The sequence below is a fragment of the Myotis nattereri genome, assembly GCF_964212035.1.
Source record: "Myotis nattereri genome assembly, chromosome: 5".
Taxonomy (NCBI): Eukaryota; Metazoa; Chordata; class Mammalia; order Chiroptera; family Vespertilionidae; genus Myotis; species Myotis nattereri.
The window spans coordinates 78,159,092-78,180,905 of record NC_138080.1 but is presented as its reverse complement, the minus strand read 5'-3'; the positions used below and the strand labels follow the sequence as shown (position 1 = coordinate 78,180,905).

Genomic DNA, 21,814 nt, shown 5'->3' with positions numbered 1-21,814 from the left:
GAGGCAGCCGGTGGTGTCAAAGCCCCTCCCTTCTATCCAGAGGCCCGAGCTGAGTGAGCAGAAGGGCCATGGGAGAAGAGACACTGACTTGGGCCACCAGCTCCTGGCTTACCCTTCCATGGCGTGGTTCCCATGAAGCGCTTAGAACTGTGACTGGTATGCAGTAAGTGCTCAGTAAACGTCAGCGACGGTCCCATTGCGAGCGCTGAGTTCTCACTCTGTGTAGCACAGTGCTAGGTAGTCTTTCAAGGCCAGTGCCAACAGGCACGCTTGCTGCATTCTTGTTCTTACACTGAAGAGGTCCTCTTGAGACCCTGTTCAAAGGAATGCTTGCATCGAGATGCATTTGTGTGAGGGGCAGAATCTGGCCCCAGGCGAGAGAGACGTTGTGAAGGTTTGGGAATAAAGAGCAGTAAGGTTGAGGTAGCGGTGACTAGACTGAGTTTGCAAGGACTGAGGTTGCAAAAGCCCTGTCCCACAGAGCAGCTCAGGAAACTGCACTATCTCTCATCCTCCTGCCCCATCCGCCATCCTCTGCCCACCCAGCCCAGCCCCACCTTCCTCAGAACACCCGTGTCTGGCTATTACTCTATCGCATTTCCAACAAAGTGAACAAGGGAAAATACAGCCCTGGGCTTTCGTGGAGAGTGTTTTAACCCTCACAACCAGAACCTTGGCTGCGTGTGTGTGTGCGTGTGTGTGTGTGTGTTTTAAGATCTTTAACTTTTCCTATAGCATCTTCACACCCAACCTTTTCAAAAGCATTTTTTTCTAATGAATGATATTTCCTGAGATAATACAGCATAGTCTTTGCCAAGTGACTCAGTTTGCTATAATATGTATATCTTTTTCTTTCAATGTCAAGTGGCCCAAACTTACAAAGAAAAAGTGGGCACTGGTATCAGTTTGATGTCGGGGTTTTTCCACATTCGCGAGGGAGCTTTAAATACGACTCGAGGTGAAGGTGTCTGCAGGCTGCGCTCCAGCTCCGTGTCAAGATGCTCCTGACTGTGGCCCTTGCCTCTGCCCTTCTCCTCAGCTCCGTGGCTGGCCAGGGGTGTTTGACCTTGGTAGGGATCAAGGACGTCACGCACCTCATTAATAACCTACAGGTAAGCTTCGGAGCAGGGCACCAGTGGGAGAGGCAGCTACTGACATGTAAGTGCATTATTTTAGGAGAATGAAAAACACATCGCACATTATGGGTTCTTGTCTCTTAATCTATTTTAGAAAGATCCACTGTCAAAATGCAGCTGTAGCGGCAATGTGAGTAAATGCTCTGTTAAGATCTTTCCAAGCTGATTTTAATTTCCATATCTGGAATCTTCACTTTGAAATTACTCTTTTGCAGGTGACCAATTGCTTGTGTCTGCCCATTCCTTCTGTAAGTATAGTAAAAGCCTATAATCTTGATCTCGTTCTTTTTCTAAAGTGTTTAAGCAAAAATAATTGCTTTATTTTGTATTTTAGATAAGCAAGTGTTACTTAATAATTACAATTGTTACAGATTAGTATTTCCTTAAGAAAACAGGCTCTGGGAATTCTATATCATATAGATTTCTTTGTAGTTGGTCAGCTCTATGTTCCTTGAGAAGTTTGATCACTTTTTAATATTTAAAAAAGAATCTTGATTGTCCTTCTAAATGAGCTGTGCCAGGTGCATTATTAAATCAAACTGGAACTGAGATGATAACAGATGATATAGCCCATATCATATTATTCTCTAATGCACTTGACGATAACTCTAAGGTTGCAAAGCAATGTAAATAAAACGGCAACGCTTCATCTTTTCTCTGGTCGCACGGTCTGCTTAGCTGATGTAGGGGGCCTCTGGGAGGACAGTGGCCAAGGTTGTGGGTGGAGGGGAAGTGGAAAGGGCGTCTGGAAGTTCAATGCCCACTTGAGCGGAGAGGAAGTGGGGCAGGAACTTTCTGGCTGAGGTGAGGAGGAAGACCTTATCCAAGGGGCCCTGCTTGCTTTCTCTGAAGCAAGGACTGGGAGAACCAGAGCTCCCGCCCCAGCTGAGGGCCGGCCCACCCAGCAGCTGAGAACCGGACAGGCAGCACCACACAACTCCACCCCTTCCGCCCCTCGGCCCAGCCCACGGGGTTAGCTCCTGCAGAAACACCGCTGCATTCATGGGCACATCCCGTCCGGCTGGTGTGCAAGGGCTTTTTCTTCTCTGACTTTCAAACTCACTATTGCCAGACTTGGAACAGGGAGCACTGTTTGACCAGGAGACTCTGAACTGGCTGATTTCCAGGGCCCACAGGCCTCAGGCTCCCTGGATAGAACATCCTGAAACCCGCAGGGAGTGTGGCTGCGGACGAAGGGCCTCCCCAGGGGCACTGGTCATTTCCTAGACTGGCAAGGGACGTCGTCCATTTCGGCTCCATTGGTAAAATTAAAATAGTGTCTAAAAGCATTCTTTTTCTAATTCCCTCTCAATATTCCCAGGACAACTGCACCACACCCTGCTTCCAGGAGGGCCTGGCCCAGATGGCCAACACCACAGTGCGAGCAAGTTTCCCCCTGGTTTTCAATCGGGTGAGGAAAACGGTCGGAGCCCTGAAGAACAGCAAGTGTCCGGTGAGTGTGTTTGCATCTGTGATATCCTACTCGGCTCAGTTGTTTCTATGTGAATGTAATGCCAAGTCTGTCTGAGGGAGAATGGATGATGATGGTGGAACTAGTAGTTCAAGGTCGATAAGAGATATATCAGAAAATGAATCAGAACCACGGATTGAAGTGAGCGCTGCCTCGGAGAGCCCGATGGTCCCTAGCTTTAAAAACACCTCTGTCGCCATTTCCTTCTCTCCACCTACCGAATCCGATTGTAATTAGATGCTAAAATCTAGGGAGTGGGGGCCATAGCCCACAGAACACTAACTTATCCAGAGATTCAATTTGCTAACCTATTAGCAACAGAATGGCAGTTGTGGTCTGCACGTTAAAGAAGGTTTGGGGGAGGATTGGCTAAGGAGGTGTTTAAAGGAAAACTCACCCAGATCCAGGTGAAAGCTGGTCATTTGCTCTACATGCCCATCAGCATGTTATCTTCTGTAGCCTATACCCTGTCCCTGCAGGGCTGGGGAGGGGAGTGGGCACCTTGGGAATTAGCATCGCCACCCAAGCTCATAGAAGGCTGAGGGCCCTTCGTTCAGCTGCCTAATGCAGCGGTTCTCAACCTGTGGGTCGCGACCCCTTTGGCGGTCGAACAACCCTTTCACAGGGGTCGCCTAAGACCATCCTGCATATCAGATATTTACATTACGATTCATAACAGTAGCAACATTACAGTTATGAGGTAGCAACGGAAATAATTTTATGGTTGGGTCACAACATGAGGAACTATATTTAAAGGGCCAGAAGGTTGAGAACCAATGGAACATGTTTCTACCATTAACAGCATGTGGTTCTAAGGGCTTAATATATACCGTTTCATTGCGTGGTCACCTTGCAGACGTGCCAGGGTTATCACCCTCACTGTAGAGCGGAGGAAACTGAGGCTCGTCGAGGTTAACTAATTTCCCTAAGGCCACATCTATACTAACGAGAGGATAATGTGCTAGTTAGACCGGAAGACGTCCTTCTGGACAAAGCCATGGTGGTGGGGACCGAGATAGAGGCGGCTAGGGGTGATCAGGCTGGTAGGGGAGGGCAGTTAGGGCAATTGGGCCAGCAGGGGAGCAGTTAGGGGCATCAGGCTGGCAGGCAGAGGCGGTTAGGGGTGATCAGACAGTCAGGCAGGTGAGTAGTTAGGGTCCAGCAATCCTGAATTGTGAGAGGGATGTCCAACTGCGGGATCGGGCCTAAACCAGCAGTGGGACATCCCCCGAGGGGTCCCAGATTGGAGAGGGTGTAGGCTGGGCTGAGGGACCCACCCCCCTGTGCACAAATTTCATGCACTGGGCTTCTAGTATTTAATAAGTGGCAAAGCTGAGATTTGAAATCTGGTCAATGTGACCCCAAGGCCCTGCTCTTCACCACTGTGTTATAAATGACCTTAAAAGGACAGTAAAAAAAATTGTTGGCCTCAAAGAGTCCAAGAAAAGGTTTTCCCTAATAAAGAAATTTAGGAGCATTTGATAGGGGTGTGTGTGTGTGTCCTGAAATCCTACCACAAAGTCAGCCACCTGCGTGTCTACACAAAATGCTAGCCCTGGGCTTCCCCATCCACTTGCTCTGTGTCTCAAGCTCCCTGCTGCTTGCCCAGCTTTTCCCCAAAGAACCCCCGCCCCTCAGCAGGTTCTGGGCAGGGCAGTTCCTGGGCTGCTGGGTTCCATACTGCTATAACCACTCCGTCTTTGTTCACTTTTATCCCCACAGAATTTTTCCTGTGAACAGCCGTGCAACCAAACCACCACAGGCAACACACTGACGTTTCTCAGCAGCCTCCTGGGAGTTTTCCAGAAAGAAAGGATGAGAGGCAGAGCATAAAGATAAAAAAATAGTATTTATTCTATTTATTGAATTTTAAAAGCCTTCTCTTTAAGTTGTTGCCGTTTAAAAATTAAGTAAGCCACGCTAAATCAAAATCAATTGTTATATTTTTTTATAATTAAAAATATATATTTGTTTAGATTTTTATATCTTTATTTTGGAATAAATATATATGAAAAAAAGAACACATCTGGTCTCCAGGTGCTCATTCCCACCTTGCTGCTCAGAACAAAGAGCAACAAGCTCTGCCCAAGGGCTGAACGGCTGCTGGGGGCTGAGGCTGGGGGAGGGGGGGGGGAGCTGAGGGATGCTACTGGGGGACCAGGGCATGTCTGAGGCACCCCAGCTCTGGGTGCTGGGGGAGGCAGGTTCAGGCATCGCCAAGAGTTTGGGGCCCTGAGAGACTAATGGTGGGAGAAGGCAGCAGTTTGGCAAGCCCAGAAGCGGGAGAGCACTCAAGAATGTGGGCATGTTTATGCACAGAAAGTGCTGGGGCCGAGCCAGGAGCAAGTTGTGGAGCAGGCCCTGGGTCAGAACACAAACCAGAGGAACCCTGGGATCCCTGCAGCCAGCCAGCACCTCCGCTAGCACCACCACGGCCGGGGCAGTGCCTGGCTGGGTGCAGAGGAATTGGGGTGGTATGACCATCAGAATGGCCCCCTCCCCTGCAGCCCGAAGGCTTCAAGCTTGGGGAGAGCTTAGAGGCACCTAGGATGGGGACTGTTTTTCTGGGTACAGTCAGAAATAGAAGTGCTTCCCCTGCCTTTTGGGCTAGGCTTCCTGGATACTTCTGACCACAACGATATGGGAAGTTTAGAGCATCAGGAGACAGAATTTCTCCAAGGGCTTTGCTCAGCTTTTATTTTCGATCAACTACAACCTCAACAACATCCCATGTGATCTGCACTGCAAACAGCCCTTGGCCAAAGTAAGGTTCTCTGATGAGCTCAGTGGCCGGGCCCCTGGGGTTGTGCAGCTCCTTTAGCAAGGGGGCAGGCACAAGTGCGCCCCCCCTCCCCCCTCCTGCAGCCCAGCCCCTTCCACAGAGGAGAAGGAGGAGGAGGAGTTTTAGCAAAGGAGGCCCATGTCAGGGGAGTTTTAGCAAAGGAGGCCCATGTCAGGGGAGTTTTAGCAAAGGAGGCCCATGTTCAGGGACAGAAATTGTGGGTCCATGATGATACTCAATCATACTTTTTAAAATCTTAGTTTGGACTGAAAGATAAATTTCTCAGCGATTAGTTTGCAGGGGTGTGTGTATCACAGGATTTCTAAGTCTAGAGGCACCCCTGGGTTAGCCTTCGTCCTCCCTCAGCGCTAAAGGCCACCAAGCATTTTGCAGGGGACACAGACCTTCAGATGAATAGACAATCGTCACAGTTTGTTGATGCACCTGCTCCTCGCGAGAGGTGACAACGTGGTGTGGCAGTGGTGGGTGAGCGGGGGTGGGACCCAAGCTCCAGCACGGTCTCCTGGGTGCGAGGATTTGTGTTGACTAGCCTCTCCCAGCATCTGCTACATGGTTCCTTCCCTGAGACTGAGCACTGCCCTCAGCGCCCTCCCTCTTCCCCACAGTGACTCCTGCACGCAGTACCCAGAGGGCTGTCCTGCCTGTCTCCCCAGCTTGGTTGTGGATTCCCACGGACAAACTGAGAAAAAGACCTATCAAACTATACACTTGTTATTATTCATTAATATTGGCATGCCCTATTAAGCACTTACTCTAAGCATGCCTCCTCCCACTCAGCCCCCCCGAGGCCACGGGGCGGGAAACAGGCTCAGAAAGGCGGAATGAGTCCCGGGCCCAGCTGGTGGGAGTTAGATAGGACTGGCCCCAGCTGTCTCTGCTGCAAAACCCTTGCATTTCCCTTCTGCCCTTATTCCGTGAATACCAGCTGACCATGTCGTGCTCACTGACTGCAGAGGGTAAAAGAGATTTAAAATACTAGGAGCCCACACACCCATAACCAAAGACCTGGGGCCCCGGTCGTCCTCAGCCGGCAGTCCGTGTAGCGGTTTAGGAAGGGAATCCACAGTGCACACGTCATATGTTACATAACACCCAGGGCAGGGCCGGGGCGCGATTCCGTCATTAAAGCCATTAATATTCTGCAGCCAACACAGGAGCCACCACAGGAGGTGATCAGGTTTGGCAGCCAAACGCGTCTCCACAAACGCTGGGCTCTGGGAGCTGTTTGGACACAGAATTGTGCCCAGGGCTGGGGGCCCTTCTCCGTCCGGCGCCGCCCCCTCCCAGAGGGCTCTCCCCGGCTTACCTGGGCTGGGCGTCCCCGGAGCGACACAGGCTTCAGCAGCTACCGGATGGCCCGCCACGTGGGGTCCGGCCGCGCTGCAGGGCCTCCTCCTCTCCTCTCCTCCTCCTGGGTTTTCTGAATGACTGTCCCAGACGCAGCTGTGTCGCGTTACACGCTGTGGTTTACAGGCCGCAGTGCCCGCTCCCCCCTCTGCAAGCGCGCCCACGCTGAGATCACGGCAGGGGCAGATGCTGGCGATGGGGCTCAGAGCAAACCTGGGAACGCAATCGCTGCCGCAGAGGTGGGCAAAGAGATGAGCTGCCACCCACGCCACGGATTCCTCCCCAGCAGGGCTTGGTGGTTTCCCTCAGCTTTTCTGCAAAAGCTGTACAACCCGCAGGACCCACCCCTGCCTCAGCCTTAAAGCCGCCTTCTCCCTGTGCCCCGAGGGTTGAGATTTCTCTAGAAGAGAACTCACCTTTACTGAGTGTTTACTGGTACCGGGCGCTGCGCTCAGCATGCTTTGCGGAATGCATAGTTGGATCTTTACCACCACCACCCCTGAGACAGATACAGAATTATTTCACATAATTATTCCCAGCGCACAAATGAGGAAACCGAGGTGCAGACAGGTTACATACTAATAACTTGCCTGGGGCAAACGGCTTACAAGTGGTAAAGCCAAGGTCCTAACTCAGGTACCAGACCCTAACCTAGCCCAGGGGTGGACAAACTTTCTGACTCGAGGGCCACAATGGGTTCTTAAACTGGACCGGAGGGCCGGAACAAAAGCATGGATGGAGTGTTTGTGTGAACTAATATAAATTCAAAGTAAGCATCATTACATAAAAGGGTACGGTCTTTTATTTCAATAGTTTTATTCATTTCAAACGGGCTGGATCCGCCCGCGGGCCGTAGTTTGCCCACGGCTGCTCTAGAGCCAACTCCTCAATCTGACCGACAGGGGCCTGCAGCTGCCTCCTCCATGTTGCTAGGACCCAGGCTAAGTTGTTTCCGGGGGAATTCCTGGCCAGGCCACACCACTGCTGGTCGAAGCCACACCCCGATGCTGCCGGCCTTGCCGCTGACCAGTCCACATGCACCTGTTTCTCTATCTTCCCATCCATCCAGTGTGAAATGGGACGGTATTGTGAAGGCTCAACCCTGTGATTCCTTCCTCACCCAGGCCAAGACCGCTCTCCCTCTGGAAAGGGAGCCCTCAGCAGAAATGCAAAGACCATTCGCCCATTTAAAGTGGCTAATTCAATGGCTTTTACTATAGTCACAGGGTTGGGCAACCATCACCACAATCTAATTTGAGAACATGTCATCACCCCTGGGAGAAACCCTGTACACACCAGCAGCCATCCCCTCTCCCCCCTTCCTCTGGCCTAGTCAACCAGTGATCTACTTCCTGTCTCCATCAATCTGCCTCTTCTGGATTTTTCCTATAAATGGAATCACGCAATACACGTTTTTCTGTGTGACTGGCTTCTTTCACTTAGCATGGTGCTTTGAAATTACATTCATGTTGTAGCCTATATAGATAGGCACTTGGGTTGATTCTGCCTTTTCGCCATTCTGAATAGTGCTGCTTATGAACATTCTTGTAAAGGTTTTGTGAGGACATATGTTTTCACTTCTCATGGGTTTACATCTAAGAGTGGAGTTGCTGGGTCACATGGTAATTCTACCTTAACTTTTTGAGGAACTGCCAAACTGTTTTCCAAAGTGGCTATACCACTTTATATTTCCACCAGCAATGCATGAGGTTTCCAACTTCTCCACAGCCTTAACAACACTTACTATCTATCGTGTTTATCGTAGCCATCCCAGTCCGATTATCTCGCTGTGAATTTAGTTTATTTTCCTAATAACTAGTGTTGCATCTTTTGATGCATCTTTGCGTGTGCTCAGTGGCCACTTATATTTCTTCCTGAGAGAAATGTCTAATCAAATACTTTGACCAGAGAGGAGCATGGACGTGTCATGGAGCACAGCGGAGAGGCCTGGGCTGGCAGATATGGCACACATGGGCCATGTGGCCAGGGCCAAATGGGAATGAAGCTGCTTCCACAGAAGCCACATGGAGGAAAGACCAGGACTTAGGCCTAGAGAGGGGGGATGCCAGGTACGGTGATGTATCTCCCAAGAGACAGAAGCTTCTCCTATACCTCAAACCCCCAAATCTAACAAAAGCAGTGGTTCTCAACCTTCCTAATGCCGTGACCCTTTAATACAGTTCCTCATGTTGTGGTGACCCCCAACCATAAAATTATTTTCGTTGCTACTTCATAACTGTAATTTTGCTACTGTTATGAATCGTAATGTAAATATCTGATATGCAGGATGTATTTTCATTGTTAAAAATTGAACATAAAGCATAGTGATTAATCACAAAAACAATACGTAAATATATATGTGTTTTCCGATGGTCTTAGGCGACCCCTGTGAAAGGGTGGTTCGACCCCCAAAGGGCTCGCGACCCACAGGTTGAGAACCGCTGATCTAAAGTCACTCTCAGGGCAGGGAGAAGGAGAAAATCCTGAACTGATTGCATTTAACCTGTAATTTCGGAATTTTACCCTGAAATGGCAAAATTACTTTTCATGCCATGAGGTAGAATGGATGCTTGTAAAAAACTAAATCCAGTTAAAGTTCATTTATTATGTACACACCTGAAGCTGTGGTGAGTCACTCAGCAAATACCAATGAAACCTGCAGGGAGCGCCAGGTGCCGACCTCAGCACAACAGCGAACACAGCAGCATCCCCAGAGTCTGCAGGTGTGTGTGGGGGAGACTGGCCTCCGCTGCTGGGAAGCAGAGGGGCAGGGCACTAGGGTGGGTCTTGTGACTGGCAGGGGTGACTGAGCCCAGAGAATACTGGCCCCTCCCCACATTCATCCGGGGGTAGGGGTCAGGGGTAGGGGGGGAGCAGTGATCCTGTGGATGGCTTTTCTGGATCCGAGGTGCTTATGGGCTGAACTCCTCTGCTGGACAAAATGTTTCCTGGAAATTTCTCTGATGTCAGTCTGAGAGAGGGGCCAGAACCCTGAAGGACGAGAATCAATGACTCGTCAGACACCCTGGGGACAGAAGGGCCATATCAGCATCTGCAACCACCCCTCCCCAAGTACACATATCAGATGTTCACGTATCGGTCCAAAGGCCTAGGAGACAGGCATCTGGAGCTCTCGGGGTTTCACCTGCAGAGACGAGGCCCAGGCACCGCCACAGCCATCCTGTGTGGCCCCCTGAAAATGCAAGCACCCCAGATGCACAGAGAGGAAGGCAGGCCAAGAAAAATCCCAGGGACCCACCCCTCCCCGACCATCTCTAACCCCTATGTTTTGCATTTTACAGTTTAGAAAACCACTTTTGCACTTGATTCTTATGGAAGCCCTGGAAGGTAAGTAGGGATACTCTGTGTGGCCATTTTACAGATGAGGAAACTGAGGCGCAGCAGAGGCAAAAGCCTGCCAAGGTCACGCAGCTAGCTGATGACAGACCTGGAACTAGAACCCAAAGCAGAGGTCTCCCTAGTCCAGTGATGGCGAACCTATGACACGCGTGTCAGAGGTGACACGCGAACTCATTTTTTTGGTTGATTTTTCTTTGTTAAATGGCATTTAAATATATAAAATAAATATCAAAAATATAAGTCTTTGTTTTACTATGGTTGCAAAGATCAGAAAATTTCTAGATGTGACACGGCACCAGAGTTAAGTTAGGGTTTTTCAAAATGCTGACACGCCGAGCTCAAAAGGTTCGCCATCACTGCCCTAGACTGAGGTTCCTTCCACAGAGAAGTGAAAGGACAAGAAGGGAGGCAGGAGACCCCAAACACAGGAAGCGGAGTTACAGGGCCCAGACGCGGTCATCACCAAGGCCAGGGTCACCAGCCACCCGAAGCCTATGCCTGTGCAGGATTTAGTTGACCTCTGCTGCCACCAAGTGGTGATTCTGCAGCTTACCAGCCAGGAAAGCCTTTGGTGACAGATTTCTTTTTGAGGAGCAGCTGCTCAAAGGGGCCCTGGGGTCAAAACAATTGTCATACCAAGTATAACATAAGATGGCATCCGCCCTTTTCACTCTCATTTTCCCACGAGTGTGCAAGGGAGCTTTCCACAGGCTACGCGGCAGCTGGCACCACAACAGATTGAAAGCAGAAGCGTATGGGGATCCGCCTGTCCTCTAGTTAAGCCAGAAGTTAGGGAGATCTGCAAAAATGTAACAGTGCAACTCTTTCATTATTTATTTCTTGGGGAAACATAGCTATTTTCATAAAAATGTTATTATTTTAACATGTAATAGGGTTGTTACGCTTTATATAAATATTTTTAAAATTCTCTTTTAATTTCTGGTAAATGTTACAATCTGCATAAACAAAAGTTCTCTGTAATTTTGAAGAATGAACGGGACCGCTGTTGAGAACTGCTGTGACCGAGTGCCAACGGATGCTTGTTGGCACCGATTCAATGCCAGCAAGAATCCCCTTTGGGGATGCAGTGAAGAAGGAAACTCTACTCAGTGCAAACGCGGCTGTGGGACAGCTGAATGGTGATGCAGCGCGGCTGTGAAAACTGTAGAACAGCTCTGGGGCCAGAGGTCCTGGGGCCAGGCCCCTCTGCAGCTAGACAGCTCTGCTCTGCCCATGCTGGCCTGCTTCACTCTGCTCTGGCAAACCTTGGTGTTTCAGCTCAGCCAGGGAGATGAAGCTTTATTCCTTTTTTTTTTTTTTTTTGAGACAGAAACATCAATTTTTTGTTCCACTTATTTATACATTCATTGGTTGATTCTTGTATGTGCCCTGGCTGGGGATGGAACCCACAACCATGATGTATGGGGAACAATGCTCCCACCAACTGAGCCACCCAGCCAGGGCCCCAGCTTCATTCTTATGTAGACAGAAATCCCTGCCCATGGTCCCTGATTGGTCCATCTCATGCAAATGAGGGCTCCAAATCCTTGCAGTTTGATTGGCCCAAAAGGCACTGTCCTGATTGGTTAAAATAGCCACTCTGACTGGTCACAGCTGTGCAGCTCTGATTGGGCTGGGAAAGCCTCAATCCTACTGGCTGAAATAGAATTTCAGGAAGCCTTTATAAGGGCTGGCTCAGATGGCAGGAACACAGGGCAGGCCGGCAGCTCAGCACAGGCTTCTCTGTGAGGTGCAGTTTGCATGGGAGGCTCCATGCAGGAATGGCTGCTACGCTCTGTTTTTTGTTTGTTTTTAAATATGAGCCCAGTTCATCACCAGGAGCCCTTCTTAGTAGACGTCTTCCCCACCCCCCTCAGGGTTGACAAAGGTAATGGTAATTGTTACTTTTTTCTCCGATTCCAGAAATGCTCCCTGTTTATGGAGGCAGGACAGCCTGGAGGGTGGTGGTCAGACAGGAGCTGGTCCCGTGGGTTTGCTGGATACTCAATCATTCCTTCAACAAACATTTAAATACTCACACGTGCCTGGTATTGGATGGGATGGGAAAATGGTTGGCAGCACGGGGAACCTGGGACAGAGCAGTAAGAGGTGAGTCTGGAAGAGCAGCTCTGATGGGGATTGCCAAAGGCCTTCACTGACCGTTCAGGACTCTGTACGTGACACAGGTGTCCCAACCACTTTCTCGTTCCCACTATGAAATGACGTTCCATGGGCTGGACAGCAGGGAGCAGTGTGGCCTCAAGATTATCAAATGGAACTGGAAGTACATGGGCGCCTCCGTTTCTCCGCCTGTGAACTTGGTCGGCAAGGCGCCTTTCTGTTTCCCTCCTCCTCTCATGGAGCCGATCAGAGAACACCAAGAGGATCTGCGAAGGATTCTGACACCTGAAGAAGGTTGTTTCTGGGATCTCAGCCTTATCAGCGCGTCCAGCAGACGCCTTCTGCTGGCCTTGTGAACACACCACCACTTCCAGACAAACTGGGCAACCGGGACCAGCACCGGGAAACGGTCTCGTTGAGGCCGACTTACTAGTAAAAACACACTTTAGACCGCGTTAGAGAAAAGACCTCAGGCTCACTGGGAAGGGACTAGGTGACAGCGGACATCTCTTCACCAGTGTCCACAGTGCCTGCCCAGGACCAGTGATGCTGGGTGGGCCGGCCCACCTGTCCTGTCAGTAGAACCATACACCAGAACGGAAGTGCTGCTGTCCCAACACAAACGACAGAGTCTGCACGTACTAGGTGCTCAACAAATGCTTGATGACGGGTGGAGGGGGGAGTGCTGGACTGCAGCCTGCAGATCGGCCTGAGGGACCCGCCATCGCCAGGGGCTGTGAAGCGGAAAGACCAAGGAGGGCACACTGAGGGTTTATTTCAAGGAGGGAACCCTCTGCTAAAGCATCAGGATAAACAATGAGGCTGAACACGTTCAACTTCTTTATGCCTTGAGCAGCGCTGTGCCTTGGTGCTGGGTCTGGTAGGGCAGGGAATTTCCAGAAACATGCTCTGAGTCACTCAAGGGCCGTGGAAGGGGGTGGGGAAATCACAGGGGGTGGGGAGGGAGAAAAGAAATCTAAGGATATTTTCACCACCAGGTTTTAAGCCAGGAATGGCAACTAGATTCCTTTGTCTGTCACTGCTGACCGGCTGGCGGTGGCTGCTCAGGGCTCTGTGCTGAGGAGGACTCTGACGCTGCATCCGGCTCCACAGGAGGGGCTCCCTGCCTGATTAACGACGCCTGTTGTCGGCACGAAGAGTGGGAGTGACATCACGGACACGAGCAAGGGCCTCCCCACATGGCTCGAGTGAGAAACACAATGTAGAATCATGACATCATTCTGGAAACCGGGCTGTGGACAAAGTATTTTATTTTGCTTCATTTTGTTCTCCATGTGAAAATAAGGCCCAGAGAACGCCCACCCCACCCGCACTCAGTGCCCCGGCCTCTGGAGCGTGACCTGCACGTACTGCTGGCCACGGGGGGGAGGGGGGGGCCGAGGTGGGGGGGTAGAGCGCCTACAGGGCTTCCTCCCACTCCGTTGCCCGTTCACCCGCCACGCCCTGCCTGCCCACCTCAGGCAGCTGGGAAAAGGGAAGTGAGACTTCTCACCTGCGTGGAGTGGCCTCTTCTCTGGTGACATCTACAGGGGTCTAACAGAGGGAAGAGTGAGGGTGGCCTGTGTCTCTTGGAAGCCAGGCAGAAGCTTCCGATACAGAAATGACCTGAAGAAGTTTTCATTGTTTTTATTTGGAAACTTAGAGACAACTCCAGCTCCTCTGTGAATTCCCAGTGAGTTTACAGCAGTCGTGGGAAACAGGTCTATTTCGCCCCACTTTTTGCCAGGTGCCAGTGCAGATAAAAAATAGGTGGCGGTTTATCAATGGTCCAGCTGGGAGGGGAGGAGCAGAGTGCTTGCAATCCGAAAGAAGGGGTTCGGAGGTGAGCAGGTTCTGGAGAGGCCTCGCCGTGCAGGGAATGAGGCCCTGGTCCATGACACCAGCCCTGGCCCTGGGGAGAAAGGAGGAGAGGGAAGGCTTTCATACAGTCAGTCAGCAAGACCCAGCAGTCAAACAGCCCACTTAGAGCTGCTTGTGCGAAGCAACAGTTGGTAAAGCATCACCACGAGAACAGGCGGGTGGAAGGCTCTGAGGTTGTCTAGGTTACAGTCAAACCTTGCTTCTCGAACGAACATCTCCCATCTCCAACAGTTCGCTTCTCAACCTGACAACCCTTTCATGCTGATAGCTGTATGATCCGTCAAACATTTCTCAGGCGACTAACAAAGGAGAGAATGCGTGAGTATGAGTCAGTTTATTGCTAAACTGCATGTTGTTAACATCTCGGGAAATTGTGCTGTGAATATTTGTATGTTTTTGTTCTTATTGCTGCTTATTATAATTAAATTTTCATTTTTTACTGTACATTTCATTTCCTTTTTGTTAAATTTTCATTTACATTTCATGTCCTTTTTGTTTTAAAGTGTTTATAGATTAAACAGTACATTAGGCATGTACTGTATATAAGTATTATATATTGAGAGTATTATGATGAGTGAAATAAGCTAGTCAGAGAAAGACATGATCTCACCTATAAGTGAAATCTAGCGAACATAATAAACTGATGAACAAAATAGATCCAGAAACATGGAGGTATAGAACAGACTGACATACCTTGGGGGGGTGGGGGGGGGGTTGGCGGGGGGGGGGGCGGGGAGGTGGGTGAGAAAGGGCAGGAGAAGACAGGAAGAGATTAACCAAAGGATTCATATACATATATGCATAACCAAAGAGCACAGACAATAGTGTGGTGAAGGTCTGGGGTGGTGTAGGGGCTGGGAGGGGGGTTAAGGGGAGAAAAATTGGGAGACATCTGTAATACTGTCAACAATAAAATTGTTAAAGAAAGGAAGATTACTAGTAAAACGGAATTATTTGGGGGTCTGGAATGAATTAATTCAATTTACATGATTTCTAGTGGGGGGAAAGATTCGGTTTCCAAACAGCCTTCCAGAATGAATCAAGTTCGAGAACCAAGGTTCCACTATATTTGCATATTTTCAAAAAAATGGGTGGGAGGGAGACTGTATCTACTTCCCTTGAAAATGAATTTCCTGACATTGGAAGTAGACCAATGAGGTTTGGAGCACGAAAGTCATGGCAGGGGCAGAACAGCATTATTTCTGAAAGGTTCTGGATGTGGGGGATCCAGGTGGACAGGTAGGAGTGGTGTACTGGATTCACAGGCCTCAGACAAGCCCAAGAACTGACCGCTGACCAGTGGCTGGGCCCCCTTTCTATCACCAAAGGTCATCTCCCTCGCGTAGTGTGACTCGGGTTTCTCCGTACGAACAGATAAAGCCACATCATGAAATGACCACCTCGTGCTGCATTCACTTGGGTACAAACAGTCTGTGGGTCACTCTTGTGTTGGCCTGGAGAGAACCACCTGAGCAGGTGGGTGAAAAGGAGGTGTGGGAGCCGGGGAGCGCTCTGTATCTGGTTGTTAGATGGAGGCTGGAGCTGGCTGTGTCCTGCAGGCACCTGAAGACAATTCCATGGATTCCCACTGCCTGAACTCAGCACTTTTGAGATGTCACCATCCTACCACTTCCCTAGTTCTCTAATGACATCATCTCATTGTCATCAGTTTACCAGGGGTCCTCAAACTTTTTAAACAGGGGGCCAGTTCACTATCCCTCAGACCGTTGGAGGGCCGGACTATAGTTTAAAAAAAAAAAGAACAAATTTCTATGCACACGGCACATATATTATTTTGAAGTAAAAAAACAAAAAGGGAACAAATACAATATTTGTATTTGCATGTGGCCCGCGGGCCGTAGTTTGAGGACCTCTGGTTTAGACCATGAGGGAGGCACTGGTTTCCATGTGGTCAAAGCGTGGATACTACCTTGGCCTGAACCATGACTGGCCCGAGATCTCAGAGCAGGGGGTAAGTTCAAATCCAAGATCTGTTAGAGGGCCTTGGTGTCCTTGGGTCAGAGCAGGAGGCTTGTTTAAGATGAGGCTCCGGAAAAGTCACTGGGAACCCCCTGCCCAATTCCTGCTGGGCGCACCAGCCTCCTCCCACCCCAGCTGGCATCTGTGCCCTTGTATGGTCAGAGCACTTTCAGGAAGAAACGCTTCCAGTCAGGGTGTGTGTGTGTGTGTGGGGGGGGGGGGGGTCACTGTCCTGAACGGTCAAGTCTAAAACAATCAGGGTTTGGTGTGCTAGAAACTTCTTCCTTCCTCCTGAAGTAGCCAGTCACCAGGGTGGTCACAAGTGACAGATGGCGACAGCTCCGGCAAGCGTCCAGCCACTCTGGGAGCGGCCAGGCCTTGGCATTAAACCACCTTGCGGCTAAAGATTTAAGGGCATGGGAAAACGGTCCTGGACTATTAAACAGGAGAGATTATAAAACATTGTGGGAAGTAGGATCCCTTTTTGGAGGTACCACATAAAAAACACTTAGAAAATAATAGAAAGGTCTTGGAATTATAGGGTTTTTGTTGCTGTTCTTTCAGTTTACTTCTTTCCCCCCTAGTTTTCTAGAATAAATTGCATTGATTTTATTATAAATTTTTTTAAAAGGGGGAATGGCTAATATCTGAGCACAGCTTTAAGAACCAGGCTTCCCTTCCCTGCCTTGGACATAACCCTAGTACAGTAACTTGTCACCCAAGATGTTTAATTATGCAAAATGCATTGCTTCCCTCTGCCTTTTATAAAAGAGGGCAGAAAGCTAGGGAAGCTGTGAATGTGGGTGCTTTAGTAAAGAGCTAAAAGCATTTGCTTTAAAGTCGTGTCTAGGGCTATCCCTGGCTTACTCTAGCCAGCTCGATCTGCCCTGCCCTCCCCCTGGCCTGTCCAGGCATCCCACAGGGCTCAGCTTCCTCAGGGGAGGGTGCAGGGAGGTTTGCTAAGACCTTCCTGATGAAGACCATCCTTCCTGAGACAATCTGCAGTCACCATAGCCAAAGCACATTGGTTTCTGGGTAACTAGAAAATTCAGCGACTTCCTCCACTTTGTCTCTGAGCTCTGCAAGGGACCGGTTTGGGCCAGGGAAGAAGAAACAAGAGAGGAAAAGAAGAGAAAGAACTGCGAAGATATGGAAGTTGATCATCCGGCCACTTGGTGATATTTGTGAGTGGCCATTCATGTGTCAAGCTGTGTGAGGAGGCACAGGCCATCGAGGTGAAATAATAGCCACAGTTCTCCTGGGACTTCCACGCTGGCTGGGAGTGAGGCAAATCATCAGGCAGTTACAATGCAGGGGGATGTGGTAGGGGCTGAGCAGGGGTTGTGGGAGGGAGCCTACAGCAGGCACAACTCCTGGCTGAGGCATCAGGGCAGGCTTCCTGGAGGAGGAGACTTCCAGACCAAGGCCTGGATGACAAAGAGTTGAGGAAGCCAAGGACAATGGGAAAGGTGTGAAGCCAAGGACAATGGGACATATTGTCCAGGTGTGAAAACAGCTTGGGGACAGCATGCCAGGCAGGGGCAGCATTGCAAAGTCACAGAAATGAGAATGAGGATGGTATACTTAGGATGGTGGTGAGGATGAAGTGGTTAAAGACTGATGCTTTACCTAGTGGGTAATGGGGAGCCACTGAAGGCATTTGAGCAAGAGACTCCCTTGCTCAAACAGAAATCTGTTTGTAGATGCTTTGGGCCAGTGATCTTTCTGCGATGAGGAAGGGAGAAGGAAAGGGTGTGGGGGGAGGAATTGGGGCCAGAGGCTGTTCCCTAGAGTTCTGGGAGCCTGCTGATGGCTCTCAGACTCAGGCACTTAGCTCAGTTGGAAGGTGGGAAGATGGTGCCTGTGTGACAGGGGTGGGTACCCTGGTTTGAGTCCTCACTTCTGAGCCTGGGATATTTAACTGTACAGTGAAACCTCTCTCCAAGGGCCATGGATGCTGCTGAGTGGAAAAACAGATATGTGAACTTACTATACAGAGGTCAGTTGTGTGCCCACCCAGCTCACCACCCGTCACAGGCAGGCATTTGAGAAGGGCTTTCGATGACAAGAAGGATGGCGATCCGAGTCCCAGGATCAACACAGATTAGATAGGAAACCAATGCAGGGAGACATTTTCATGGCTAAGAGGAGAGTTTCAAGCTCTGGGAGGTGCGACTGACCTGGCACTCAGGGGCTGGTCACCGGGTAGTTCCCTCTGATGGCCCGCAGCGAGAGCTCGTACCCCAGGAACATGGCTGCGCTCATGGGGAAGCCCCGCACAGCATTCACCGTGATGCCTCTGAAAAACACCTGTGACAGGGAACGGCATTAGCACAGGGGACTGACCGCACCTCTGCAGGGCCACACCGGAGGGCAGGGAGCGGGCTGGTGGTGATGCCCGCTCAGGCCCGTCTCAGGCTGGGCCCTGCAGGGCCGGAAGGACCTGTGCGGGCAAAGGCTGCCTGGGATGCCCAGCCATGCCCTGCCCTGACCCAGGTCATGCCGGATGGCACTTCTCCTGCCAGGCCTGGCCCACATGCACTGTGACAAAACTGTTGAGTCCTGTGAACACCCACATCTCCTTGCTTAATCGCTGCTCTCTCTTGTGAGCACGCACACACACACACATGCACACACGTGCATGTGCACACATGATTTTCAGGAATCTAGAAATCAGAACTCCCCCCTCCTCTTTGCAGTGGTGGACAGAGCACCAGCCCCAACCAATACAGTGACAGGGGCTTCCTGGGACATCCCCAGGGACCAGTGGGGAGAACTCAGGCCGCGTGAAGAGGGCAGACACAGAGTTGAGGCACAGCTGTGCCATTTAGTAGCTGTGCTATTTGGGCAAGTGGCAGCCTCTGGAATCTCAAATTTTCCAACTGTAAAACAGAGTGATCAGGCCGTTGACCTGATACAGCTATTGAGGGAATAAATGAGATGACGCTGTGGAGCACGGACACAGTGTTGACTAGCACATCACCATCCTTGTTACCTAAAGTCATCGCTTTGGACAGAGTGGCACCCAACCTCGATCATTAGTGTGAGTGCCTCGGGGTGGTGGCCTGTTGATGAGCCGCTAGTCTTGGCCTTAATACAAGAAGACTATGTTTGCCTTCCATCCCAGGGAATACGATAAGGTGCTTTCCTTCCTCCCTGAATCCTCTTGCCTGGTGCAAGAAGACACTAATCGATGTGACCTAGTTCCAGCCCTCGGAAAGTTTATAACCTACTAAAGGAGCGAAGCCCCACTCAGGAATAATTACAACATCATGTAGAACGTGGTGAGAATAGATAAGGGCTTTGGTGAGCAGTGGGGTGGAGAGGAACTGTCCTTAAACGTCCTCCCTGGACAAAACATCTAAAGGCAAATTCCTATCCAAGCATAGATGACCTGGTAACTGTCAGGCATAAGATGCAACTCTGTCACCTGACTCCTGTATGATTTACTACATTTATGAATTAGGGCTGGTATTGTAATTTTAAGAAATTGGAAATCCAGCCCTTTGCATTCCCTGTTTGCTGAGTAGTCGGGCACTGTGGTGTCAGGCTAGGTGCAGGCCACTGACAGGACGTCAGGGGACCTTCCTTCAGGAGCGGGGCCTGCATCTTGTCACTCTGTGGCAGCCTGGGAGACGCAGCTGGATGGGAAGGGGAGAGGGGGCCTTGTGGACTTGGGAAGCCTGGGCCTCGGGGAAGGGAGCTGATGGACAGGATCCAAGAGGTGAGCAGGTGGCTCCTCCAAACCCTGGAGCAATTCAGGTAGGGGGTAAGTGGGATCCTCGCGACATTAGCTCTCCTTTCTCATGTCTAACCTTTCTGGAATTCCACCGGCTCACCCAGAGTGACTGAATAACAGCCAGGAACCGGGTCAGGCTCTGGAGGGAAATCCCATGCGAGGTGCCCCAGAGGCTCCCCTGCAAGGCAGGCCAGGCAGATCCCCCTGTCCCACAGCACTGGGCCCTGCAGGAGCCCTAGGCCACTTCAGACAGACAGACAGACAGACAGACAGACAGACACTCCTCCCTCCAACAGCTGCAGCCACTCTGCCTCTGCTCTGCGAGGCTGAAAGGTGGCTAACAAAACGCACACCTTCTGGCTTTTACTGCAGCTCTCAGAACACAGAAAACACCGGACTGAGTTGTTCCTCATGAAGCCTCAATGGCTCCCCACTGCCCAAGGTCAAGTGCACACCCTTCCCTGGCCTGTCAGGGCCCACACCCTCTGTTCCTGCTCTTTCCCTGGACTGCCTCTTACACCTCACACCTGTCACTCTGGGCAGTCTAAAAGCCTGTCATTCCTCCTAAGGGACCAGCTCTCTTCACCACTGGGCCTCTGCTGGAATGCTCCCAAATCTGGCTGCGCCCTCTAGTAGTCCTCCCAGGCCACCCCGTGCTGGACTATGGTCCCCTGCCTTCTGTGCACTCATTTCTGCCATCACAGCACTTATCACACCCGTGCCAACTGCCCGTGACTGGCCCATCCTCTCATTAATAATCCCAGTAAAGGCAGTGGGAGCAGGGCTATGTGTGTGGCTCATCTCCGAATCCCCAGCACCTGCACTGTGCCTGGCCTAGAGGACCCTCTATAGCAGCAGTCACCAACCTTTCGGACCTCACGGACCACCAGTGGTCTGTGGACCACCGGTTGCCGATCGCTGCTCTACAGATCTATTAAATGAATCAATGGATGAGAGGAAGGAAGGGAGGAAGGAAGGAAGGAAGGAAGGAAGGAAGGAAGGAAGGAAGGAAGGAAGGAAGGACTCGTTGATACCAGAAGAATGGTTTCTGAGCTGAAAGAGTCCCAGTATGATGTGATAGTGGGGGATTCCTGGAGTGGAGAGAAGGTTCCAGGCCCCCCACATTGCAGAACCAAAGAGCAACCAACCCTGGTGCTTCAGGAAGCTTTCTACTACAAATGCTCCTCGCTGTCTCCCCTTAGAGTTAACCACTCTTGTCCTACTGTCCAAATCCCTTCACAAGGACACCAAGTCACTCCTCCAGCATCCTATTTCAGATGACAGCTCTCCAAGTATGAGCCATGGCCCATGTGGCCCACAGCGATCCTCACAGCAGGCAGAAGATGGATCCAAAACTTGGTAATGCCCTGAACCATGGACTTCTAACCCCCATCATGAAGGCTGCTTCACCGCTAATCATTAAGAGAGTTACGAAAAGGGCTGCTAACATTGAACACTGCCATCGTTATTTTATTGCTTTCCAATTCTCTCTTACCACTGAGTTCTTCTCCAAGGGGAAAGTGGAAACAGCTTAGGGCTTTGTACACCCCTCAGTGAGCTGCAGAAAAAGTGTTTCGGAGGGGTATTCCACAAAGCAGTGCCCAAGCCAAGTGGGACTGGAGCCATCCTTCAGGCCTGGGAAAAGGCGTTCCTCCTAGCGCTACGAATATGACTGTGAGACAACCCAACCTTCCGGGACTGTGTGGGAATTTTTTCTACCATATGTTACTTATGTTACTTATATGCAAACTTACATACAAATATACATAAATATCCATACACATATATATATGCATGCACAGGCTGGGAATATTTTTGGACTATATCACACGAAATAACAGTAATTGCCTTTGAGAAAGTACCAGGAACCACCAGTGATATTTAGACAATATATCTTCTTATACCTTTTGAAACACCCTATGTTCACACATAACTTTTTTTAACCTTCTAATAAAAAATTTAAAAATTAACCTCAG

At 50.3% G+C, this 21,814-nt stretch overlaps 2 protein-coding genes across 2 annotated transcripts in view; one reads left to right on the top strand and one right to left on the bottom strand.

Moving 5' to 3' along the window:
• Positions 1-998: 998 nt before the first annotated feature.
• Positions 999-4,440, top strand: IL9 (interleukin 9; the record flags this gene model as incomplete). The annotated part of the gene is made up of 3 exons (XM_081092783.1): positions 999-1,112; positions 2,458-2,589; positions 4,330-4,440. 3 exons carry the CDS (start codon positions 999-1,001, stop codon positions 4,438-4,440), a joined length of 357 nt encoding a protein of 118 aa, XP_080948909.1.
• Positions 4,441-13,492: 9,052 nt separating this feature from the next.
• Positions 13,493-21,814, bottom strand: part of SLC25A48 (solute carrier family 25 member 48) — a 42,115-nt gene continuing 33,793 nt past the window's right edge. The window contains exons 7-8 of the mRNA XM_081092686.1: positions 18,280-18,409; positions 13,493-14,150 (exon numbers count right to left, since the gene is read on the bottom strand). Coding sequence (XP_080948812.1) covers positions 18,287-18,409 — 123 coding nt within the window. The 3' untranslated portion in view covers positions 13,493-14,150; positions 18,280-18,286. The remainder of the gene's footprint in view (positions 14,151-18,279; positions 18,410-21,814) is intronic.